This window comes from Mobula hypostoma, chromosome 16 (genome assembly GCF_963921235.1).
Source record: "Mobula hypostoma chromosome 16, sMobHyp1.1, whole genome shotgun sequence".
NCBI classification, from domain to species: Eukaryota; Metazoa; Chordata; class Chondrichthyes; order Myliobatiformes; family Myliobatidae; genus Mobula; species Mobula hypostoma.
Window position 1 is genome coordinate 46,642,095 of NC_086112.1, and position 20,655 is coordinate 46,662,749.

General features: G+C 41.3%; 2 protein-coding genes and 1 long non-coding RNA gene across 4 annotated transcripts in view; 1 reads left to right on the plus strand and 2 right to left on the minus strand.

Annotated features, from left to right (window-relative positions):
- LOC134357377 (dual specificity protein phosphatase CDC14A-like) overlaps positions 1 to 3,816 on the minus strand; it is a 104,107-nt gene extending 100,291 nt beyond the window's left edge. For both annotated transcript variants that reach the window (XR_010020610.1, XM_063068874.1), the window contains exon 1: positions 3,586 to 3,816. Coding sequence is in view for 1 of the 2 variants with exons in the window: in XM_063068874.1 (XP_062924944.1) it covers positions 3,586 to 3,724 (139 nt within the window). In the remaining variant the exon portion in view is untranslated. The remainder of the gene's footprint in view (positions 1 to 3,585) is intronic.
- Positions 3,817 to 4,040: 224 nt separating this feature from the next.
- On the plus strand, positions 4,041 to 20,123 carry LOC134357567 (uncharacterized). Its single transcript, XR_010020655.1, has 4 exons — positions 4,041 to 4,174; positions 5,128 to 5,178; positions 19,733 to 19,862; positions 20,039 to 20,123. It is a non-coding gene; the product is annotated as an uncharacterized LOC134357567 (long non-coding RNA).
- prxl2c (peroxiredoxin like 2C) lies at positions 7,175 to 12,963 on the minus strand. The gene is made up of 6 exons (XM_063069189.1): positions 12,763 to 12,963; positions 12,242 to 12,310; positions 10,267 to 10,320; positions 9,426 to 9,531; positions 8,630 to 8,761; positions 7,175 to 7,568 (listed from the first exon to the last, which is right to left on the minus strand). Exons 1-6 carry the CDS (start codon positions 12,958 to 12,960, stop codon positions 7,441 to 7,443), a joined length of 687 nt encoding a protein of 228 aa, XP_062925259.1. The 5' UTR covers positions 12,961 to 12,963; the 3' UTR covers positions 7,175 to 7,440.
- Positions 20,124 to 20,655: the final 532 nt, after the last annotated feature.

Here is a 20,655-nt window from a genome sequence, read left to right on the forward strand (position 1 = left end):
TCTCATTTGAATTTACTCCACTTACCTTAAGCGCATGCAATCTGGTATTAAACATTTCAACCTTGGGTAAAAGGTACCCTACCTATGCACCTCATAATCTTATCAACCTCTATCAGATCTCCACTCAGCTTCTGCCACTCCAGAGAAAACAACCCAAGTATGTCCAACCTCTCCTAGCAACACATGTAACACCCCTAATCCAGGTTACATCCTGGTAAACCCCTTCTGCAGCCTCTCCAAAGACTTGACATCCTTCCTATGGTATAGCAACCAGAGCTGAATGCAATACTCTAGATCTGGCCCAATTAAAGTCTGATAAACCTGCAACATAATTTCCCAGCTCCCTGACTAATAAGGCAAACATGCCATATTCTGTCTTTACCACCCTATCAACCTGTGTAACCACTCTTTCAGAGAGCTATGGACTTGGACCCCAAGATTCCTCTGCACATCAACACTGTAAAGAGTCTTGCCATTAACAGTGTACTGTTTCCTTACATTTGATCTCCCAAAGTGCAACACTTCACATTTGGTTGAGTTAAACTGTTATAGGCAGAGAAATAGCAGATACGTATTTGCAACTGATCTATGTCCCTCTGTATGTAATTGACATAGCAGTTCTCTATGCCAACCACATGTCAGATGTGAACTTGCTCAAAAACAGTTGTTTCCAATTAATTCTCCGTAACTCCTGCCCTTCAATACTCTTGTGCAAGGTCCATACTTATTCTTATCTCTAACTATCTTAAAACTCAAGGAGCACTGTTTGCTAACTGAAAAGGCCAAGCTCATTACCCACCACTAGATATGGCACCACTTCCTGTTGGATTATTTGATTTTAGAAATGCACCTGGACGAACCCAACAAATTCTGCCCAGTCTAAACCTTTTGCACTAAGGAGATCCCAATCTGTATTAGGGAAGTTGATGTCACCCACTACAACAACCCTGTTGTTTTTGTATCTTTCCTTAATCTGCCTGCATATCTGTTCTTCATTGTCACAGTGGCTACTGAGGGGTCTGGAGTAGAATCCCATCAGAGTGATCGCACCTTTCTTATTTTTGAGTTCTACCCATATACACTCGCTGGATGAGTCTTTCATTATGTCCACTCTGAGTGCAGTGTGATATTATTCTTGATTAATAGCGCAATTCCCCTTCTCTCTTTTAACGCTTTCTCTATCTTCTGTTAAACATCAAGGCCCTGGAACATTAGCCATTCATTCCTGTCCATCTCTCAACCAAGTCTCTGTCACGACCACAACATCATAGTTCTATGTAGTGATCCATGCTTAAGTTCATTACCCTTGCCCATAACACTTGAAACTGCTCATCCCACAGTGTCTATTAACTTGCTCCTGTTCTTACTGTCTAATGACATCTACCTTCCACACAATCCCTCTACTTTCTGACCTGGTGTGCTGATTCCCATTTCCCTGGGGAAAGTAGTTTAAACCCTCTTGAGTAGCGCCAGCAAGCCTCCCAGCCAGGATGTTGGTGCACCTCCAGTAAAGGTGCAACCCAATCCTCTTGTATGTATCACACCTGCCCCAGAAGAGGTTTCAACGATCTGCAAACCTGAAATTCCACTTCCTGCACCAGTTTCTCAGCCTTGCATTCATCTGTTCTGTCTTTCTATTCCTGCTCTGACTAATACATGGCACTGGGTGTAAAAGATTAGAAATATTTATTTAAGACCTCATCTACATTCCCTGGCTCCATGCACAGATTGTCACTTTGGTCTCTGGTTACCCTCTTGCCCGTATATATTACAAAATACTTCGGATTTTCCTTAATACAAGTGACATTTTGTGGCTCCTCCACACCCTATTTTAGGTATTCATCTGCATTCTGTATGGTTTTGTCTTTTCTCTGTTCCCTAAAATGCCATAACTACCTCTCTTTCTCAATCCAGTCCTCATGGTCCCTTGACATCTGGATTTTATTTAATCATATTGAAATTGGACTTCCCTTAGTTTAGGAACTTAATTTCCATTTGAACTTTGCCCCTCTTAACAACTGTAAATTTGAAATGTTATGGTCACTATCTCTGAAATACCCTCCTGTGGACACTCCCCCAATTTGTCCAGTTAGTCCCAAAGATTAGATTCAGTATTACCCTTTCTGCAGCAGGACTATGGAAAAACAGTACGTTTTAAAATGGTGAGAGACTGAAAGGTGTTAGTTGTTGAAGGCATGATCACTAACGGTTAATATATGATATACAGCAAATAATTATGAATGCAAATGGTATGTTCGCCATTATTGCAACAGTACATGACTAAAGACATTTTACAGCAATTATAAAGGACGCCGGTGAAACTATATCTGGCTGTGTCTCCCCAATGAATTAAGACAATGTGATGAATGGAGTGTAACAAAGATTCACCAGATTTATTTCTGGGATTGGAAATGTTAGACATGGCCCTGTCCTTTTGAAGATAATTTGAGCAGACCGGGCTTATACTCTGGAGTTGAGAAGAGTGAGAGGTGATCCCAGTGAACTGTACAAAATGCTAACAGGACTTGACAGGATGAATGCAGCGATGAAGTCTTCTCTAGCTAGCTCGTCCCGAACCAGCGCAATAACTCAAAATAAGAGTTCAGACATTCACCAGGAGCCATGAAGAATTCTCTTCGCGAAAAATAAATCAGTAAAGCAAATAATATTGACATCTGAACACTTGTACTAAAGATCTAAGGTTATCGACCTTGTGGTCCGGACAGCAATTAAAACATTCAAACTTTGCAAATTTCTGAATGGGTTATGCATCGAGGTCACCCCATTGCGCTACCCTACTCATTACAGAGTGCACAGTGAGTCGGATGTTATTTATTAGCTTACTCGACAGGCACCATTATTTTGCATAGATTTCGTCCGTTCTCAAACTTTTAAAAATGCGACATTTATCCCTTGCATCTGAAATAATTATTCACGAAAAAATTAACATTGAATACGACTGCGGAAAACTTTGGTAAAATGTTTACACGCACATGACAACTGATGATTTTCACAGCAAACATCATTATGTATGTGTATTCCACAGACGTATACTGAGCAGAATGGCGCACAATTCTTCCTAAACCATTTCCTCATTTAAACGGTGACAGTTAATGACAGATCCCATTTTAAGCCCTGGCTTTAAAATTCACAGCGCCGAGTGCTTACAGCATCAACTCTTCCAGAGTTAAGTCTCATTAGTTTCTTTCCCAGAAGAAAAATAATCGCTTCCTTGGCAACATAAACAAAACAAATGACTCCCAGGCACAATTTTCAACTGCCTTGTGATCCATCTCGGTTCCTGTAATGTGCCAACGGTTGGCAGCTGTGAGATGTAGTGGAGCGGGAATATATTTTAAATGCAATAATTTGTTTTGCCTTTCAGTCGGCGACTGTTGCTTTATATTTAAATAATAACTGAGGGAAGAAAAGCGACAATAATGGATAAAGCAGTTGCCTCTCCAGAGAACTTATTTAGATTCTCATATATGCAACTGCCCGTCCATTAGCCCCGCCAGTAACAATAAGCGATGTCGCTTTTCTCTCTCCCCCCCCACTTCCCCATCCCCCCCGCACTAGCCTCACCTTGCATCCTGATGTAAACATCGCTCCCTGCCGCCGCCGTCGCCGCCGCCGCCGCCTGCTGCTGCTCTTCCTCCGGCTTCTTCCTCACCGAGCGCCGCTTCGACACGCACCCTCTGCGTTTCTCGTTCTTCCTCTTCATGACGCCCGCAGCTCTCCCGCTTCACCTCAGCTGGCCACCGGCGGCGGCTCTCCATGCAGAGCCGTGGCAGGGGACACCACCGGCGAAAAAACCCCCCACCCCGCCCGGTCCCCCCCCTTTTCCCCCACCCCCCACCCCCCCTCCCCACTCCGGCCGCTGATTTCCCTGCTGCAGCTCTCGGGCTCGCCGCCTCCTCCCCCCACAGCCCCAGCCTGCTGCGCTTACTGAGTGACGTGCGGCACGGGAGGCTGGTACAAGGGCAGGGCATCGGGAAAATAATGCAAGTTGGGCAATTTCCTTCGCCTTCCATACTGCCAAACTACACCATCAAACCCTGGCTAGCAACCGTGCTTCCCTGAAATGGATCGGCCGTCCTGAATGTGACTGTTAAAGGGCTGGCAAGCTGCTCGGACCGATGTTGGACATGTTTACTGTGAGTGCAGGCAGGAGGTAATGAATGGATTGGGTTATGAAAGTGCCCACCTGTAGTGCTGCCTCTGGCCAAAGCTGTCTGAGTGGCAAGTGAAAAGCATTCAGATATTTCCAACACGCTGCTTACACCAGAGTCTGAAGAGTTGGAGCTACTAACTGAGATTTTTTTTTCATTAAAATTAAATAGAAAATGTAGGCCAGAGCTGAAATAGTTTTGCCTATATAAATATAGAAATATTAAAGCATTACCAATGGGGAAATATGTTTTTGTTTCATGAATTTGCCGGACTTTAGCAGACTTTCTACGTGATGTTATGAAGTGGACATTCCATCATATACATGATCTGGGCACAAAAATACTACAAAAGAATACAAAATCTGCTGGTGAAGAACTATGATTTTTAACAAGCCGATATTGGGCAACCATCCCTCAAGTGCCAGCAAGGTAGTGTGACAAATTAATGGGACAAAGTGAACAGATGTGGGTTTGCACCCCTGTCCCTGACGTCTACAATGGCTCGTGGTTAAGTTATGCCTTCATTTTAAAATGTTCACCCATGTTTTCATATTCCTCCTCTTCTGAACCCTCCCTGTCTCTCTAACACTTCAAAAACCATTGTTCAAAATTCCAGCCTCTAGATCTTCCCAGATTGAATTATTGAAGTACTGGCATTTCTTCTACAGTCAAGCCTGGAAATCCTTCTCTTACTCTCTGATCTTCTTTAGGTTACTTTTTGGAAGGGTCTCTTTAATTGGCCTTTGGTCACTTGCCCCAGCATCTTCTTAATTAGCAGGGCATCAATTTTTGTTTGATAATACTGTATCTCTGCGAAGTGGCTTGAGGTGATTTGCTGCATTAAAAGGTGCTAATATAAATGGAAATGAATATTGTTATAAAGAATCTAGTGCTTTCTCGGATGGAAGCCCGGGAAGAGTTTATTCGTAAGCATCATTATCATTATATTTTTCAGCTATGTGGAGATAGAAGAAATTCCAGGTGAAAGATCAGCCCATCACATACAGTAGGTTTTTTTTAAAAATTCTCTGACTTTCATATGTTGGAAACATTACGAACAAAATGATTAGCACCTTTCTGAAATTTACATTTTTTTCTGTGAAACTAGAATATGCAGGCATAATAAATGATAAGCTAATGGGACTCATAACGCACTGGGATACAGGACTGTTGCCACATAGTGTGTCTGTGTCCTATGTATATTGAAATCTGTAACAAAGTGATTCTTTACTCACAATTAGACCACAAAACTTTTGGAGGAGGGAAAAATATAGAAGGTTACGCAATCAACAAACTAACTTAAGTTCAGAGCAACAGGTAATCCACTGAAGGAACTCAGCAGGTTAAGCAGAATCTGTGGGGAAAGAATTGTCAATGTTTTGGACCAAAATCCTGGTTTGGGAATGGAAAGGGGAGATGGGCAGTATAAAGAGAAGAGGGGCAGTGGTGAGAGAAGAGCCGGAGGTGATTGGTGGACTGAAGGGATGGGTGAAGATCGAGCCAGGAGGGGGAAGAGAGGAGTTGGGAAAAAGAGGCAGGTGGATAATAAGACAGAGGCAGATGGAGCTAAGTGAAGTGAAGGCAAAGATGATGGTTGGATGGTGATAAGCAAGAACACAAAGTTCACCAGTGTTGGAATCTGAACGTAAGGAAGGTGATGATGGGAACCACTGGAACAAATTTGGGGGTGGGGGGGGAGGTATGATTTAGTACCACTAGGCAAGAATTTAGGCAGCATTTTAGAAATCTACAGCACATCACAGGCCCTTCAGCCCACATTTATATGTCATTCAAAATAGTTTGGAATGGGAATAGGAATTGAAATTAAAACATTTGGCCACGGGGAAGTTCTGCTTTTGATGGAAGGAGTGGAGGTACTCGACAAAGCGGTTCCCCAAGACAACACTTCACCTACAAAACTGCTGGGGTCATCTATTGTGTCTGGTGCTCCCGATGCAGCGTCCTCTACTTTGGTCTTCCCGCTGGCCCAAATGTTTTAATTCCCGTTCCGACATGTTGGTCCATGGGCCTCCTCTTGTGCCAAGATGAGGCCACCCTCAGAGTGGAGGAGCAACACTTTATATTCCATCTAGGTAGCCTCCAACCAGGTGGCGTGAATATCGATTTCTCCTTCTAGGAAAATAAAAAATCCCTGCTCCCGTCCCTCATCTTCTATTCTGCCCTCTGGTCTTCAGTGGCCATACATGTCTTGGGTACAGGAGTAGCAGAGTGGGTGCAGATAGTAGACTTGCTGCCTGCACAACTCCAAGACACCAGGATCCTGTACGTGCGGGTGAGTTAATTGACTGCTGTAAATTGCCACTAGTGTGCACGTGAGTTTTAGAATCCAAACAAAATTAATGGGAAAGTAGGTGCTATAAAGTAGGATTAGTGTAATGGGGGTACTTGATCGTTGGCACGGACCATTAGGCTGAAGATCCTGCTTCTAGATGTACGACTCTATGATTCTAATCCTCAATCATGGATTCACATCCAAGTTGCTGGTGAACGCAGCAGGCCAGGCAGCATCTCTAGGAAGAGGTACAGTCGACGTTTCGGGCTGAGACCCTTCGTCAGGGGACCCTTCATTAGCGGCAGTTGCTAATGCCCGACCTCCCCCTCGTACCCCATCCGTTATTTATTTATATACACACATTCTTTCCCTCTCTCTCTCCTTTTTCTCCCTCTGTCCCTCTCACTATACCCTTTGCCCAACCTCTGGGTTTTTTCCCCCCTCCCCTTTTTCCTTCTCCCTGGGCCTCCTATTCCATGATCCTCTCATATCCTCTTTGCCAATCACCTGTCCAGCTCTTGGCTCCATCCCTCCCCCTCCTGTCTTCTCCTATCATTTTGGATCTCCCCCTTCCACTTTCAAATCTCTTACTAACTCTTCCTTCAGTTAGTCCTGACGAAGGGTCTCAGCCCGAAACGTCGACTGTACCTCTTCCTAGAGATGCTGCCTGACCTGCTGCGTTCACCAGCAACTTTGATGTGTGTTGCTTGAATTTCCAGCATCTGCAGAATTCCTCATGTTTACTCAATCATGGATTTGTACTTTATGCCAGAAGAACATAAATATCCAAAACCTCCACAGATAATGTTTAATAAGTTGAGATATTTAATCAATGTGTTTCTCTTAGAATATGATAAATATTGTTGATGGACTTAATTTCTGCTAATAAAAATATGAGAGCTAAAGTTATTTGAAAAACTATAAGCCTGTGTTGAATAGAATGGTGTTCAGTTTTTCCTTTGTATTAATATTGTTTCAAATGTCAATGACCTCAGCCTTATTGGAAAAGTCCACAGTTTTAACTCCTGCCAGCTGCAGCAATAAGTTGATGGGTGCATGATCGGACCTATTTAAATCAAGATGTCCAAAGTGAAGTTTATCTCCTGCGGAAATAAGAATAAATCACAGATATGTTCAGCAACGTTCCTTCTCAGCTAAAATATATTGCTGTAATTCTTGAATTCGTAGAAAATAAAATACTATGCAACAATGAAATTGGAAAGACATGGAATCTTTGCTGTTGCTGTTGTGTACTAGGTTATCAGATCTTAGAAGAGCAAACAGAGTTACACAACTGGCCCAGTGATATGGAGAAGAAGTAAATCAGTGTGTTTTATGACTATCATCTATTAAAATCCTGTTGAAACATACAACGGATTGATACCAGTCTGGACAAGAGGTTTCTCAGTGACAGCTGTCGTATTGGCTATCCCTTATCAACTATGGCAGAGATGGCAGCATTATGACGTCTTCTCTGCTTAACTGCAGTGCTGAGGTAGAGCAACACTGCTGAAGTTGTCATCATATGAGTGAAGTGTTAAACTGAGGCCTTGTTGTTCTCTGCCAAGGGCACAAAAGATCCCATGGTATTGGAGGATTATTTTCAGAATGCTGCACAATATTTATCCCTCAATTAATATCACTAAAACATGTTTGATCTATTTGCAAGAACTGCTCTGTGCAAATTAACTTCTGTATTTTCTGCTTTACCGCAATGACTATGCTTCAAATACAAACTTCATTGATGGTCTGCTTGGTGGGCTACAACTGTTTCCTTTATTGTTTTGCCTCATATATTAGACGCGGTTACTGGGAAGAGTTATCTGATGAATTTTAGTACCAGCAAAACACAATTAAGCTGGAATCAATGCTTTGGTTTTTGAAAAGAAATTGAGGGAAGGGAGGGAATTTACATTTTGAGCATCAGTTGAAAGCTGCAGTCTGTTTCAATTTCCAATACATAAACATGATTTTTAAATACAGTAGTTGATACTGTAAGAATGATTACAAGTTACTTATCAACTCACTTGTTCCATGTAAGTAAGGAAGAATTTTTTTGTTAGCAAGTGAAAAGTTTTGTTTTGCCCTAAATAATATTCTGTAAATCTATGACATTAAAAAAAATCTCTGTCAATGTATTCTTTAGAAATAATGCTGAGCTCACCTGGTCCGACGATCAAAGCTCCACCTTGCTGTCCTGGATCACCCTGAAAATCAAATACCGGGCTCTTCATTGCGTTCCACATACTCTTAAAGATTCCAGTCAATGTACTTGATTTAATGTGGGGACTCCTGACTGGTGAAAGAAATCCATGATGATTTTGAACAAAAAATGAGTATAGCTGATCCATTTATTGACAAACTAAATAAATATTAACAAATTGTGGTTAGTTAAACAAGGCCAGCAGCTGGTTTCATACCTTTGTGTGTTTTTTTTACAAAAAAAATGTCCACTGCTTTCCATAGTAATCCAGAGGCTAAAGGCTCTTTCTCATATTGAGCCATACACGGCAATGCAGCGTAGCCATGGGCACAACACTTTACAGTGCCAGCTTAAGAATGGAGTTCAATTCCTGCCTCTGTCTGTAAGGAGAGTTCGTACATTCTTCCTGTGACCGTGTGGCTTTCCTCTTGGTGCTCTGGTTTTGTCCCAATTTCAAAGGTGTATGAGTTAGAGTTAGTAGGTTGTGGGCATGCTCTGTTGGCATCTGAGGTGTGGCAACACTTGACAACTGTATGCCCGCGTACATCCCTGAAGCAAGCGACACATTTCATTGTATGCTTTGATGTGTCAATGTACATACGAGAAATAAAGCTAACCTTTAATTAAAAACTCTCAGCTCCATACACTGTCATTCACAGGTGCTTAGTGCCCATGTAGGCCCAGCGCAGGAGCAAACAGTATCGAAGACTGGATAGTATGTAAACCATCATAGGATTGTATGAAATCAATACATTACCAGCTTGATGGAATGTTTCTCCTTGTTTCATTTGTAAACTTTTATAAACGTCTCTGGTTGGATCAGTGTAAATTTCATGAGTATATCCAGTTAGTGCACAAAAACCCTACAAGCGAAATAATTATTTTAGTGAAAATATTAAAGTGAAGAAATAACTTGTTTCTTCATGCTAGAAGTTCAGATATAAAAATGCCAGTCATACTTGATGCTGCAGTTATAAAATTAAATTCCTGGGAGCTGTTTATTGATCAAAATGGCATTTGAAGTGTTTAAGCACCAGCCATCACTTGCAGCTGAATAAGAGTTCAATTTTATCAAAGCACAATTAATGTTTTGTTTGTACTAGCAGCACCCAATTTAGACCGGAAGGATTAACATGAATAAATAAAATGAAAACTATTTAAAATTTAATCTGGCCTCATTTATCAAAGGAAAGCTTGCTGAACTAGCTTACATCTGAGTTTCTCTCCCCATGGCAAACAAAAGGATATCTTTGAACAACAATGCCTTATTACTTGGGACTTGAATCACAGCAATGATCATTTAGTTTACTGAGTCACTGGCAGTATCATGCTGCAAAGCACTTTCATTCCATCTACTTCATCTCAACCCATTCACCACATCTATTTTCCTTCTTTTGCTGACTTATCTAGCTTCCTTTTACATGCATCTACTGTATGTTATACTATTCCTGACTATCAAGTACTTTACAAGAAAAATTTCAATGATATTCTGCCTACAGTATGCTACTCATTCATGCATCCCTTCAGATCTGCAAGTAATATCTTTTCCAAATACTTCTAATGATTATGAATTTAATAACAAAAAGATTTATACCTACCTGTATGTGGTCATGGGTGGATTGTCCAATGACTATTAGTCTGACACCAGCATCCTTTTAAAGACAAAATAAATAATAGGGTAATCTTCATGTGAAGCTCTAGACATCTGGAGACACCAATTTGTTCTGTAATGTAACATATCAGATGCTGCCAGATCCAAACACTGCCACAACTAAATGCTAACAGTCCAAAAGAATTATCACTAAATACAAATAAAATGTAAAGTTATTTTCAGTTCACGTTTGACAGAGATACCAGAGAATCTATTAGTGTGAAGTAAAAAAAGAGAATGCTCATTATGAAAACTTAGATGTTCTAAATTTCTCTTTTATTTCTTTAGATTCCTCTCCCCTCATAATAGTGAGTCATATTGATATAATTGCGAATTTCTTGCTAGATGGTAGTTTCAGTGAATTATGCTCTCATCATCCCATCCAGACATTCTCCATTCACTGTGGATGGCAGCAGGCAGGGTAAGCGAAAGCTAGTACTGTGGTTTTGTTCAGATCTTTCAAAAACAATTAAGTACTCAACATTTAAGGTTTTTTTTACAGATTTCCAGCATTTGGAATTCTTTGATGCAAAAGTAGGAATCTCTGCTGATTTTCTCCTCCCAGCCCTTAAGATAATAAAGCCAACTGCAAACACATAACCACTGCTGTAGTGTTGCTGTGGTTCGGTCATACTTACTGACAGGATACTGATGTTCAGACGTTTCTGATTCTAGGTTACAGTAGGTTACCGGCTTGTTTTAATCAGCCATCAAAGGAGCCCTATTTTTTTAACACTGGCTGACCCAAAATGGGTAAAACTCAAATACCTCTTCTTTGGCCTGCAAGTGGTAAGTTAATACAATTGACTTTATTAATGTATATTGTCTCTCTCTCTTTCTCTCTCAAAATCTATATTTTCAATGACTCTAGAAATTGCTGTTCATTTACCCATTCAGCACCAAACACATGCATTAACTTCAGTCTGTTATATATTAGTTAACAAGAAATCTTCTTCTCTTGCACATTTTCCAAGTGAAAAAGATGTGTGTAAAAATTATCCCAATCCATGTGGTAATATTGAATGTAATGATTGTTCATTTAAGTTTTATAGCTGAAAAATATATTCCCTTTCTCTCTTTTACACCCAAGCACAGATCCTATTCTCCTCAACCCTTTACCTTTTCGACCTGTTAACTCCCAGAATCTTACTTCATGCACCCCTCCCACCCACCTTCCCTCTCACTTGGTTTCACCTATCACTTGCCAGATTGTACTCCTTCCTCTCGCCCCACCTTATTCTGGCTTCTTCCCCTTCCTTTCCAGTCCTGTTAAGGATCTCAGTCAAAAATATTGACTGTTAATTCTCCTCCATGGATGCTGCCTGATTTTCTGGGTTCCTCCAGCATTTTTTTTGTGTTGCACTGGATTTTCCAGCATCTACAGAGCTTTTCGTGTTTATGATCTGTGACATATTAGGTCTCGTTGTAGTTAAATGGCTGAATTGATTGATTCAGAGTCATGAATGTGAAACCTATCACACCATTTGATGAATTTAAGTGCATTTGGAATAAACAGTTAGTACCAGTATGGTAATCATGGCATTAATGGATTGTACCAAAGTTTGTTCCAAGAACAGAATTGGCCATCTTCACCAGTTCTATTCTGCTTGTGTCTCCATTCCCACCTATGCTGTTGACTCTTAATTAGCAGCTCAATTTGGGCAGTTGCATTAGGGGTGGACAATAAATGCCAGCCTTTCAAACAATGTTCAAATCCACTGAACACGTACAGAGAAAGAGGCTCTTGCACACTTCGGTGTCAATGTAGTTGAACAGGGTTAGTCTGCTGAATTGACATACTCCCTCTTTCTGCTTATCACTGAGAAATTTGCAAAGTAAGAACTTGGGTTAGAGCACCCTCACCAACAATTATGTTAGTTTTGCAGTCTAGGAGAAAAAAAGGAAATTTTAAATGATCTCACCTCCAGATATTTCTGTGGAATTTTTGCTAAGTCCTCCACATACTCTCTGCAGGCATAACACAGAAAATGCTGAAAAATAATGTGAAGATTTCATTAGTTTTTTTAATAACAGTGGATAATGAATGTATTAACATAACTTCAAGATCAGTTAGTTGATAACAGTGCAATTTAATATAGCTCCTTATTATACTTTCAAGAAATGTTCTTTCTTAATATATATTTGCAAAAAGTAAACAACTCAAAGCACAACTGTATTTGGTCACTCAGCACTTTTAAAGAAAAAAAGACAGACTAACACTGCAAGTTTAAATACTTCAAAATTTGTTGGAAAATGCATATAATAAATGATAAATGCACTGTATTAATTTTCTCCTTCCCCTCGACATTTTCAAATGCATGTGCAATTATTCTCCAGCATTTAAGAAGTTACTTGTGAACTCTGTAATGGCCGTGCTGTATCCCAGCTGAGCTCTGTCTCTGAATCGGGCCTGAAGCCATCTGCATTCCTCTGCCTCTCTTACCCTGACAAAAATCAGGATAGCTTTACTCTTCTCGTACAAACTTGGGAATGATATTTTTCTTCCATAACAGTCAACAACAAAACAGTCTTCGGCAGCCTTGATGTTGATGAGTGGAGGTGGGTAGGGTTGGCTGTTGGAGCTTCTTTTGATCTGCACAACTTGGGGAGCTCCCAGTGTGTTTTCCAGGCTGGCCGACATAGTTGTTATTTTTGGAAGAGACGTCACTACTTTTTAAACATGAACAGACCAGCCCAGTAGCTCTTATCTAATTACACTCAGAGCACTAAGTACACAGAATTCATCATCAGCTTCTAAGAAAGTTTCTGAAATACATCATAAGGCTTTTCCTTTCAAATTGCTAATTAGGTGCCGAACATGAATTAATAATTTAAGACGCAAATTGTCTATTATTTTAAAAAAATGTTATTGTTTTAGTTCTCCCGTTTCTAAGAAGATTCTTAGAAGCCCAGTCACTTATTATACATACAAATGCCAAAGGGAATTCATACAGATTGTACAAATAGCATGTGAAATTAATGACCAATTAACAATTAATGATCTATTTTTTGATGCTATGGCTTAATGCAAGTTTGAAGTACATTTGAGATAGTGTATTTAATTGAGCACACAGTGGTGTAACATAGTGATGCCGGAAGACTTCAGGACCTAGAAATTGTATTGCAGGTAAAACGTAACAAGCGTACTCCAATTATGTACGGGCTTCCTATGTGACAAAGTGTGATGCATTATAGGGTAAGTGCTCCACACATACGCATACACAAAGCCCCTTATAACCTCCCACCGGTTTAGACTGCAGAGGAGATTGGAAGGAGGAAGAATTCTGGGTGTAGGGAGAGACAGGGAAGATAAATTCAAGCAGGTGGGTGTTGTGGAGGAAGCCATACATAGGAAAAGAATCAGCATTGGACTGGGGCCCTGGAGATGATCAGTTCCCAGGGGATAGTCAGTCACTGAGAGAGTGTCAGTTTAAGGGATGATCTGGGAGAAGGGAATTATTGGTTGAGAGGCTGAGGAGTCGGGAATGATGGTTGGGAAATGATTAGGAAGTGATTGGGGATTTAGTTGAAAAGGTAATTGGGAGAGATGATGGAAGCCTGAGGACATTGTGATGGTGGAGGAGAAAGGTGGATAGGAGGGTTGTGGGTGAAATTTATCAATGAGAAGTTAAAGAAGTCATCTATCTGCAAAAGGTGCCTCCTGCTGATGGGCCAGGTTAGGTCATGCTCCCAAACTAATACTGAAACAGGTGTCATATGTCAGGTGAAGTGCAGCGGTGAAAGCCAATGCTGTTCACAAATCTCACACACGCAGTGCAATTCTGTGCAAGTATTCTAGGCTATTGGGTATTGCTCTACATTTCCATTTCTGCGTATCCTTTGTGTGGGGGACCAGTGTGGAAGATCTAGAAGTGAACTGGACAGGGGGTGCTTGATGGAGGAGGTAAACTGTGAGGTTGTGCATTCCTTCCAACACATTAAGCTGGATTTGGATTCAGATTGTTTTACTGCATGAAGTTTGCAGAGTTAGCAGTGTACACAGTGATAATATATATGATATTATCAAGCAGTGAGCACCAAACAATGGAATGGTGCAAAGTATAGCAGTGCAAACTGAGTAGTGCAACAAGAAATGGTAAAGTGACAGTAACGGAGAGAGCAGAATTAAGGGTTTGAGTACCACTGGGAAGGGGAGTCTGAGAACAGTGGGGAAGAAGCTGTTCTTGACTCTTGTCATCTGGACATTCAAGCTCCTGTATAATCAGATGAGAGAAAAGGGTACGGTCAGGGTGGCAGGCTTTTGAACAACTTTCCCATATGATTGCACCTTGAAGATGGACTGGATGGAAGATAGTGCCTTGCCTTTGATGGACTGGGTAGTGTTTAACACATGTATTCATGTTAGTTTGGTGTTGTCGCATGTACTAAGATACAGTGAAATGCTTTTCTTTATTGGCCATTCGGTCAGATCATGCTGCACCTAAGCATATGAGGGTAGTACAAAGAGAAGACATGATGCAGAATATAGTGTAACAGCTACAGAGAAAGTGCAGTGTAAAGCACGAGGGCTACAACAAGGTAGATTAGGAAATTAGATTTTAGTGTATGAGATGTTCATTCAATACTCCGACAACAGTGGGATATTGAGTCTTGGTGCTGTGTGCTCTCTAGTTTCTGTATCTTCTGCCTGATAGGAGGGGGAAGAAGAGAGAATGACTAAGGTGGGAGGGTCCCTTGAGCTCGTTGGCTGCTTTCCAAAGGCAGCGGTAAGTGGAGAGCCAATTGAGGGACCGTTGGTGAATCTGTGGTAGACTGGATTCAGGAATTCAGTGCCATCCCAAAGGCTTACTTTCTCTATTTCGTGCCTTCATAGACCAGGGAATCTCAATAGTGGGTGGGGATGTTCAACTTGATCAAGGAGGTTTTGAGAACATCTTTGAATCTTGTACTTCTGTCCGTTGGGTAATTGCTTTTTCAGACTGCTGAGGCCGGGCTGGTGCATACACCCCTGACCGCTTTACTAATTGTTATGTAGACAGACTGAGAAAGACATGTTGAAATGAAGCCAAGTACAAATCAGTAAGCGGCTTTCTTTTCAAACAATACAGTAACAGTCAAAACAGATTGTGCTTGGTCCAGTTTCTCTTACTTCCACGACAAAAGAACTCTTGTTCTTTTTATGACAAATTTGTTTTTGCCATGCCTTTTGCTGTAGATAAACTCTACCAGCGAGATATAATCACATGCATTTTTAGCTGCCTGCTCTAGGCCAAGAGGTAGTCCTCATTGCTCTTAATGAACAGGCATTAAAATATTCTGTTTTATTTTATTTTGTTAATGGAAACTTTTTGAAGCTTGGGAGTCACTTTTTTGTATGAAAGTTTATTTGTTAAAATTATTTTTAACTTTTGGGATGTCTCTGGATGGCAACCATTCAAAAGTTCCTGTTAGTACATTTAGAATTCCCCAGGGGTGTATGGGGCGCCAGGGAGGGGTAGCACCTCTGGTGGGGGATCATGTCATGTCCTTTTCAGGGCGGTTTGTCCACCTTTGGTCCCCACCTGGCACTCAGCTCTCACCTGTGGCTCCCTGTAGCTGTTTGCATGCGACAGCGGCCACATCCCGGGCAACGGCTTTGACAAGCCGGCTAAACCAGGTGAGGGTAGCCGACGGGTCTCAAACCCTCGCTGAGATAGGGAGTTGTCTATCCCAGCATGTGAAGGCAGACTCTGGCTGATTGAGCTGACGAGACCAATGGAAGGTCCAACGGTCAAGAAGGCGGTTTCTGCAAACGTTGTGGAAGGTGTAGAGCAGGACAAGACACAGAAGGTATCCTGGTCATCCACTGCGCCTAGTCCCATCTCCAGTCGTCTCAACTCTTGTCTTGCCACTGGATCCAGATGGGAATTGGGAAGAGAGAGTGAGGCTGGTGCTGCGTAACTCTCGCTCACTTAAATCCAAATCAAGCGCTAGTCTCGACACCATCAGCCGGCTGGTGGCGCAGTGACATCAGCGCTGGACTCTGGGAGTGAAGGTTCCCCAGTTCGAATCCAGTCGAGCCACTCCCGGGCACGCTTTCCATCTGTGCCGGGTTGAGTGTCGAGCTAGCAACTCGACCTCGTAAAAAGCATTAATGGTGTCGAGGTCTTCATCGATGATGATGGACGAACCTAATTAATAGAAATTGCAGGATTCTAATATATAGTTTTCTTTTGTAAGTTGGTCACTGTAGATCTAGTTGTGTCTCTGGGAAATATTTAATTATGTTCTGAAGGAGAAGATGGCGATGCGATGCGGCGCGCAGCGACCACTCCGGTGAATGATATCTGTAATCTGTCAAGTAGGGTGCTGTGCACAATCCTGATTTGATGGAGACAGACGTGAGAGCACGGAGGAACATCTGGTGAAACTTCTGAAATGCCTGTTTCGCTGCCGCTGCTACTGTGTGATCCAGAATCTCGGGAGGGGAAGGCCCCGAGTCCTTGGTTTTGCTTGTTGCTCGGCAACCAGGACGGGGTTGAAGCGCTCGGCAGAGATGGTACTCGGTGCTTGGTGCCGGAGGGCTGGTCAGAGGCTCAAAGTTTTCGGACGGACTCAGAGTTGGCTGTGTTCGGGTGCTTCCAATGCATCAGCAGTTGTCGGTGCCTGGAGGTTTATGGCAGGGAGAGTTTCTCCCTTTTGCCGCCTGCTATCGGGGACTATTGGGAGTCGATTGGAACTTGGAGATTTTTTTTACCGTGCCCATGGTTTGCTCTTTATCAAATTACGGTATGGCTTTGCACTGCTGTAACTATATGTTATAATTATGTGGTCTTGTCAGTGTTAGTCTTTGGTTTGTCCTGTTTTTTCTTGTGATCTCACTCTGGAGGAACATTGTATCATTTCTTAATGCATGCATTTCTAAATGACAATAAATAAGGACTGAGTGTCCTCATAATCTAAAAAACTTTGATTTTGGTTTGATCACATTTGTGGAGAAGACTTTTATCTTGCTGTGTAACTGGAAAAGTACCTCACCTTTTGTAGCGGTTAATGCACGAGGGGAAATGTGAAGAATGAGCAATCATCACAAGCCTGGTAATAAATTGTAAACCTTTGGCAGGTTATCATCAAGTTCACCACAAACAATACCCCATCCAAGGAATCCAGATCCTGGTGAAACTGGTTACTAGGAGCTCTCCTGTATTCAGGAATTTGTCTACACTGCTCAATCTGCAGTTAGGACTCTCTTTAGCATAGAATGTGGAACACTACAGGACAGTAACAGGCATTTTGGCCCACAATGTTGTACCAAACCAAAAAAATTTACTCATCAGTTGGTGATGACACTGCAATGGAAACAATATTTTCCTACGGACTCCAAGAAGCACAGTGTAACTCATGTCCAGAAATGCCTGAAACAATACAAAATGGTCCAGGAAAGGTCACAATCGCATTTTACTGGTTAATAAAAATCAATTTTCAATGGTGCTATTCTAAAACACAGAAATATGCAATCGAGTTTCCTAATGATTTGGGAAACTAACAGAGAGGGCACAGCTTTAGAGTGAGAGGGAGAAAATTTAAAGGAAGACATGTGTTTTGTTTTACAAAGAGAGTGGTAGTGCCTGAAACAATTACTAAATAATTTAGTAATCAAATGGCCAATTTATCTAATCCTCTCTGCCTACACAATGTCCTTATCTTTCCATTTTCCTCACATTCATGTGCCTACCTAACATCTCTTAAGAGTCTCTAATGTATCTGTCTCTACCACCACTGCAGGCGGCGAATTCCTGGCACCACTCTCTGTGTGAACACTTGCCCCTCACATCTCCTTTGAAATTAACCCCTTTCGCCTTAAATGCATGCCCTCTGATTTTAGACATTTCAACCATGGGAAAAAGATGCAGTCTGTCTATTCTATCTGTCTCATAATCTTATAAACCTCTATCAGATCTTGCCTCGGCCTCCACCGCTCCAGAGAAAGCAACCTAAACTTGTCCATCCTCTTGTTATACCATATGCTCTCTAATGCAGGCAGTATTCTGGTAAACCTCTTCTGCACCCTCTCCAAAGCCTTGACACCCTTCCTATAACGGGGCAAACAGAGCTGTATGCAATATCCAGATGTGGTCTAACTAGAGTTTTATAAAGCTGCAACACAACTTCCTGACTTTTGAAATCAATATCTCAACTAATTGATTTTATTCACGAGTAAAATATAATCATGACCATTCCTGGATCTCTTATTTATGAAATATTTATTCTTTGTGCAGCTTCTTGACTGCTTTTCTCTAAGAAAATAAGGTTGTGTGTGAATTCACAAACAATGTTATTTAATAACATTTTTCTGAATAAATCGATGTGGAATGTTTCCAAAACAGTTTTCTGATCTTGCACCAATTTTAGAAACAATTAAAATAACATATCATGTTATCGTGACATTTTTAACTGTCTAAAATCATACACCCTGCATAGGCATGAACTTGCTGGTTCTATGTTTAAAGGAGTTAAATTCCTCTGTTTCACCAGAAAATCTTTGAAGGAACTGAGCTTAAAAATATTTCTTTCAACTTGGAGACCATGCTATTGACAATATTCCATCGGCAGGCAATTGCCATACAAACCATTTCATGCTGTGAAGACAAGAACGTGGAACATAAAACAGTACAACACAGGAACTGGCCCTTTGGCCCACGATGTATGTGCTGATCTAGGTGGCGTACTAAACTAAACCTATCTGCCTGCACATAATCCCTATACTCCTCTCCCACTCCATTCATTGCCTGTTCACGTGTTTGTCTAAATTATTCTTAAATGCCACTAAATACTGCCACAATCACTCCAGCAATTTGTTTCAGGCACAGCCACTCTCTTTGTAAAACAAAACACATATCTTCCTTTAAATTTTCTCCCTCTCACTCTAAAGCTGTGCCCTCTCCATTAGTTTCCCAAATCATTAGGAAACTCAATTGCATATTTCTGTGTTTTAGAATAGCACCATTGAAAATTGATTTAATTCACAAATAAAATACAATCATGACCATTTTGTATTTTTTTCGGGCGTTTCTGGACATGAGTTACACTGTGCTTCTTGGAGTGCATAGGAGAATATTGTTCCCATTGCAGTGTTGCAATGAGTTACACTGTGCTTCTTGGAGTGCATAGGAGAATATTGTTCCCACCAGCAATCTGCCACACCATGGTTCCCTGAATCAAAGACCACAATCATCTTGTGATGGATATTCGAGGCCCAGTGGGCCTCGTTCTCATGTTTGCCAAGCTCACTTTCTAAACATAGCAGCCACCACTTGTAAGATCACAAACAGTTGTAAGTAAACTTCCAACTAATATTGCTTTGTTTAGCTTTTGGTCATAAACGGGAGTCGGTCTTCAGTTCTTGAAATGTAAATTGTTGTTCCTTTCCATGCTTGTGGCAGCCTTTAGCACTTTTGTCTGTTTTTCATGAGGCCAAGTTGCCAGCTCAATGGTCAATCCAGCACGGATGGAAAAAGTGCAAGGAGTCAGCCAGATTCGAACCCGGGACCACTCTCCTCAAACTCCAGTGTGGCTGCCACCTCACCACCGGTTGGCTAAAATGTAAGTGGCAAAATGTAATGAAGTTAAAACAAAATACTATCTATGCAGCAGATTTGCAAACAAGCTCTGCGTTCACTAGATGCTCTGACTGTAGGAAGCAGATGTAGCTCACTGTACCTGATTTATTGCTGCAATATAAGACAATGGGTTACATAATCTGGTTTGTTTCAAAACAGACAGCACTGGCTTCGTAGGAACATCAAGAAGATACAAGAGAAACACGGAGTGCACTGGAATCCATTCCTCTGGCTTCGATTTTTGCCAATTTGTTCATTTGCATCATTGGTTATACCTGTGTTTTGGAAATCTTTTATCCTTTGTGTTTTAGAATTGATTTGCGTGTTGGAAATGGTTTTTAATTTGGAAATATTTAAGACTGAACTCTTCTGTGAGTTTTAAACACGTGTTAAGAATGTTGTTTGGATTTGAACGTGTATCACTGAAAATAAATGAATTGTGTTTTAATCTGCTTTGTTAGTATGAAGTATCTTCTCCTTGGTAGGGAGAAGGAACACACCGCTCAAATAGTGGGTGTTTATGATTAAACTCGCTGAGGAGAATAAACAGGGAAGTGAACTAGTATTTGAAAATTCGGTAGTTCAAATGATTCATATGGTTCCATTTATTATCAGAGAATGTGCACAGTATATAATGTGAAATCTTTGGTCTTCGCAGACATCAACGAGAAGCAGAAGAACCCCAAAAGAATGAACGACAAAAAAAAAATTAGAACCCCGAAGTTCCTTCTCCCTCCTCCCCCGTGCAAGTAACAGCAAAGCATCAGTGCATTAAC

Coding starts and splice junctions, on each gene's coding strand:
- prxl2c (XM_063069189.1), bottom strand. CDS start 12,960: ATGTCGGCCAGCCTGGAAAACACACTGGGAGCTCCCCAAGTTGTGCAG. Junction 12,311..12,762: donor CTATCCTGATTTTTGTCAGG/GTAAGAGAGGCA, acceptor ATTATTTTTCAG/CATTTTCTGTGTTATGCCTG. Junction 7,569..8,629: donor AGCTTTGATCGTCGGACCAG/GTGAGCTCAGCA, acceptor TTATTTCCGCAG/GAGATAAACTTCACTTTGGA.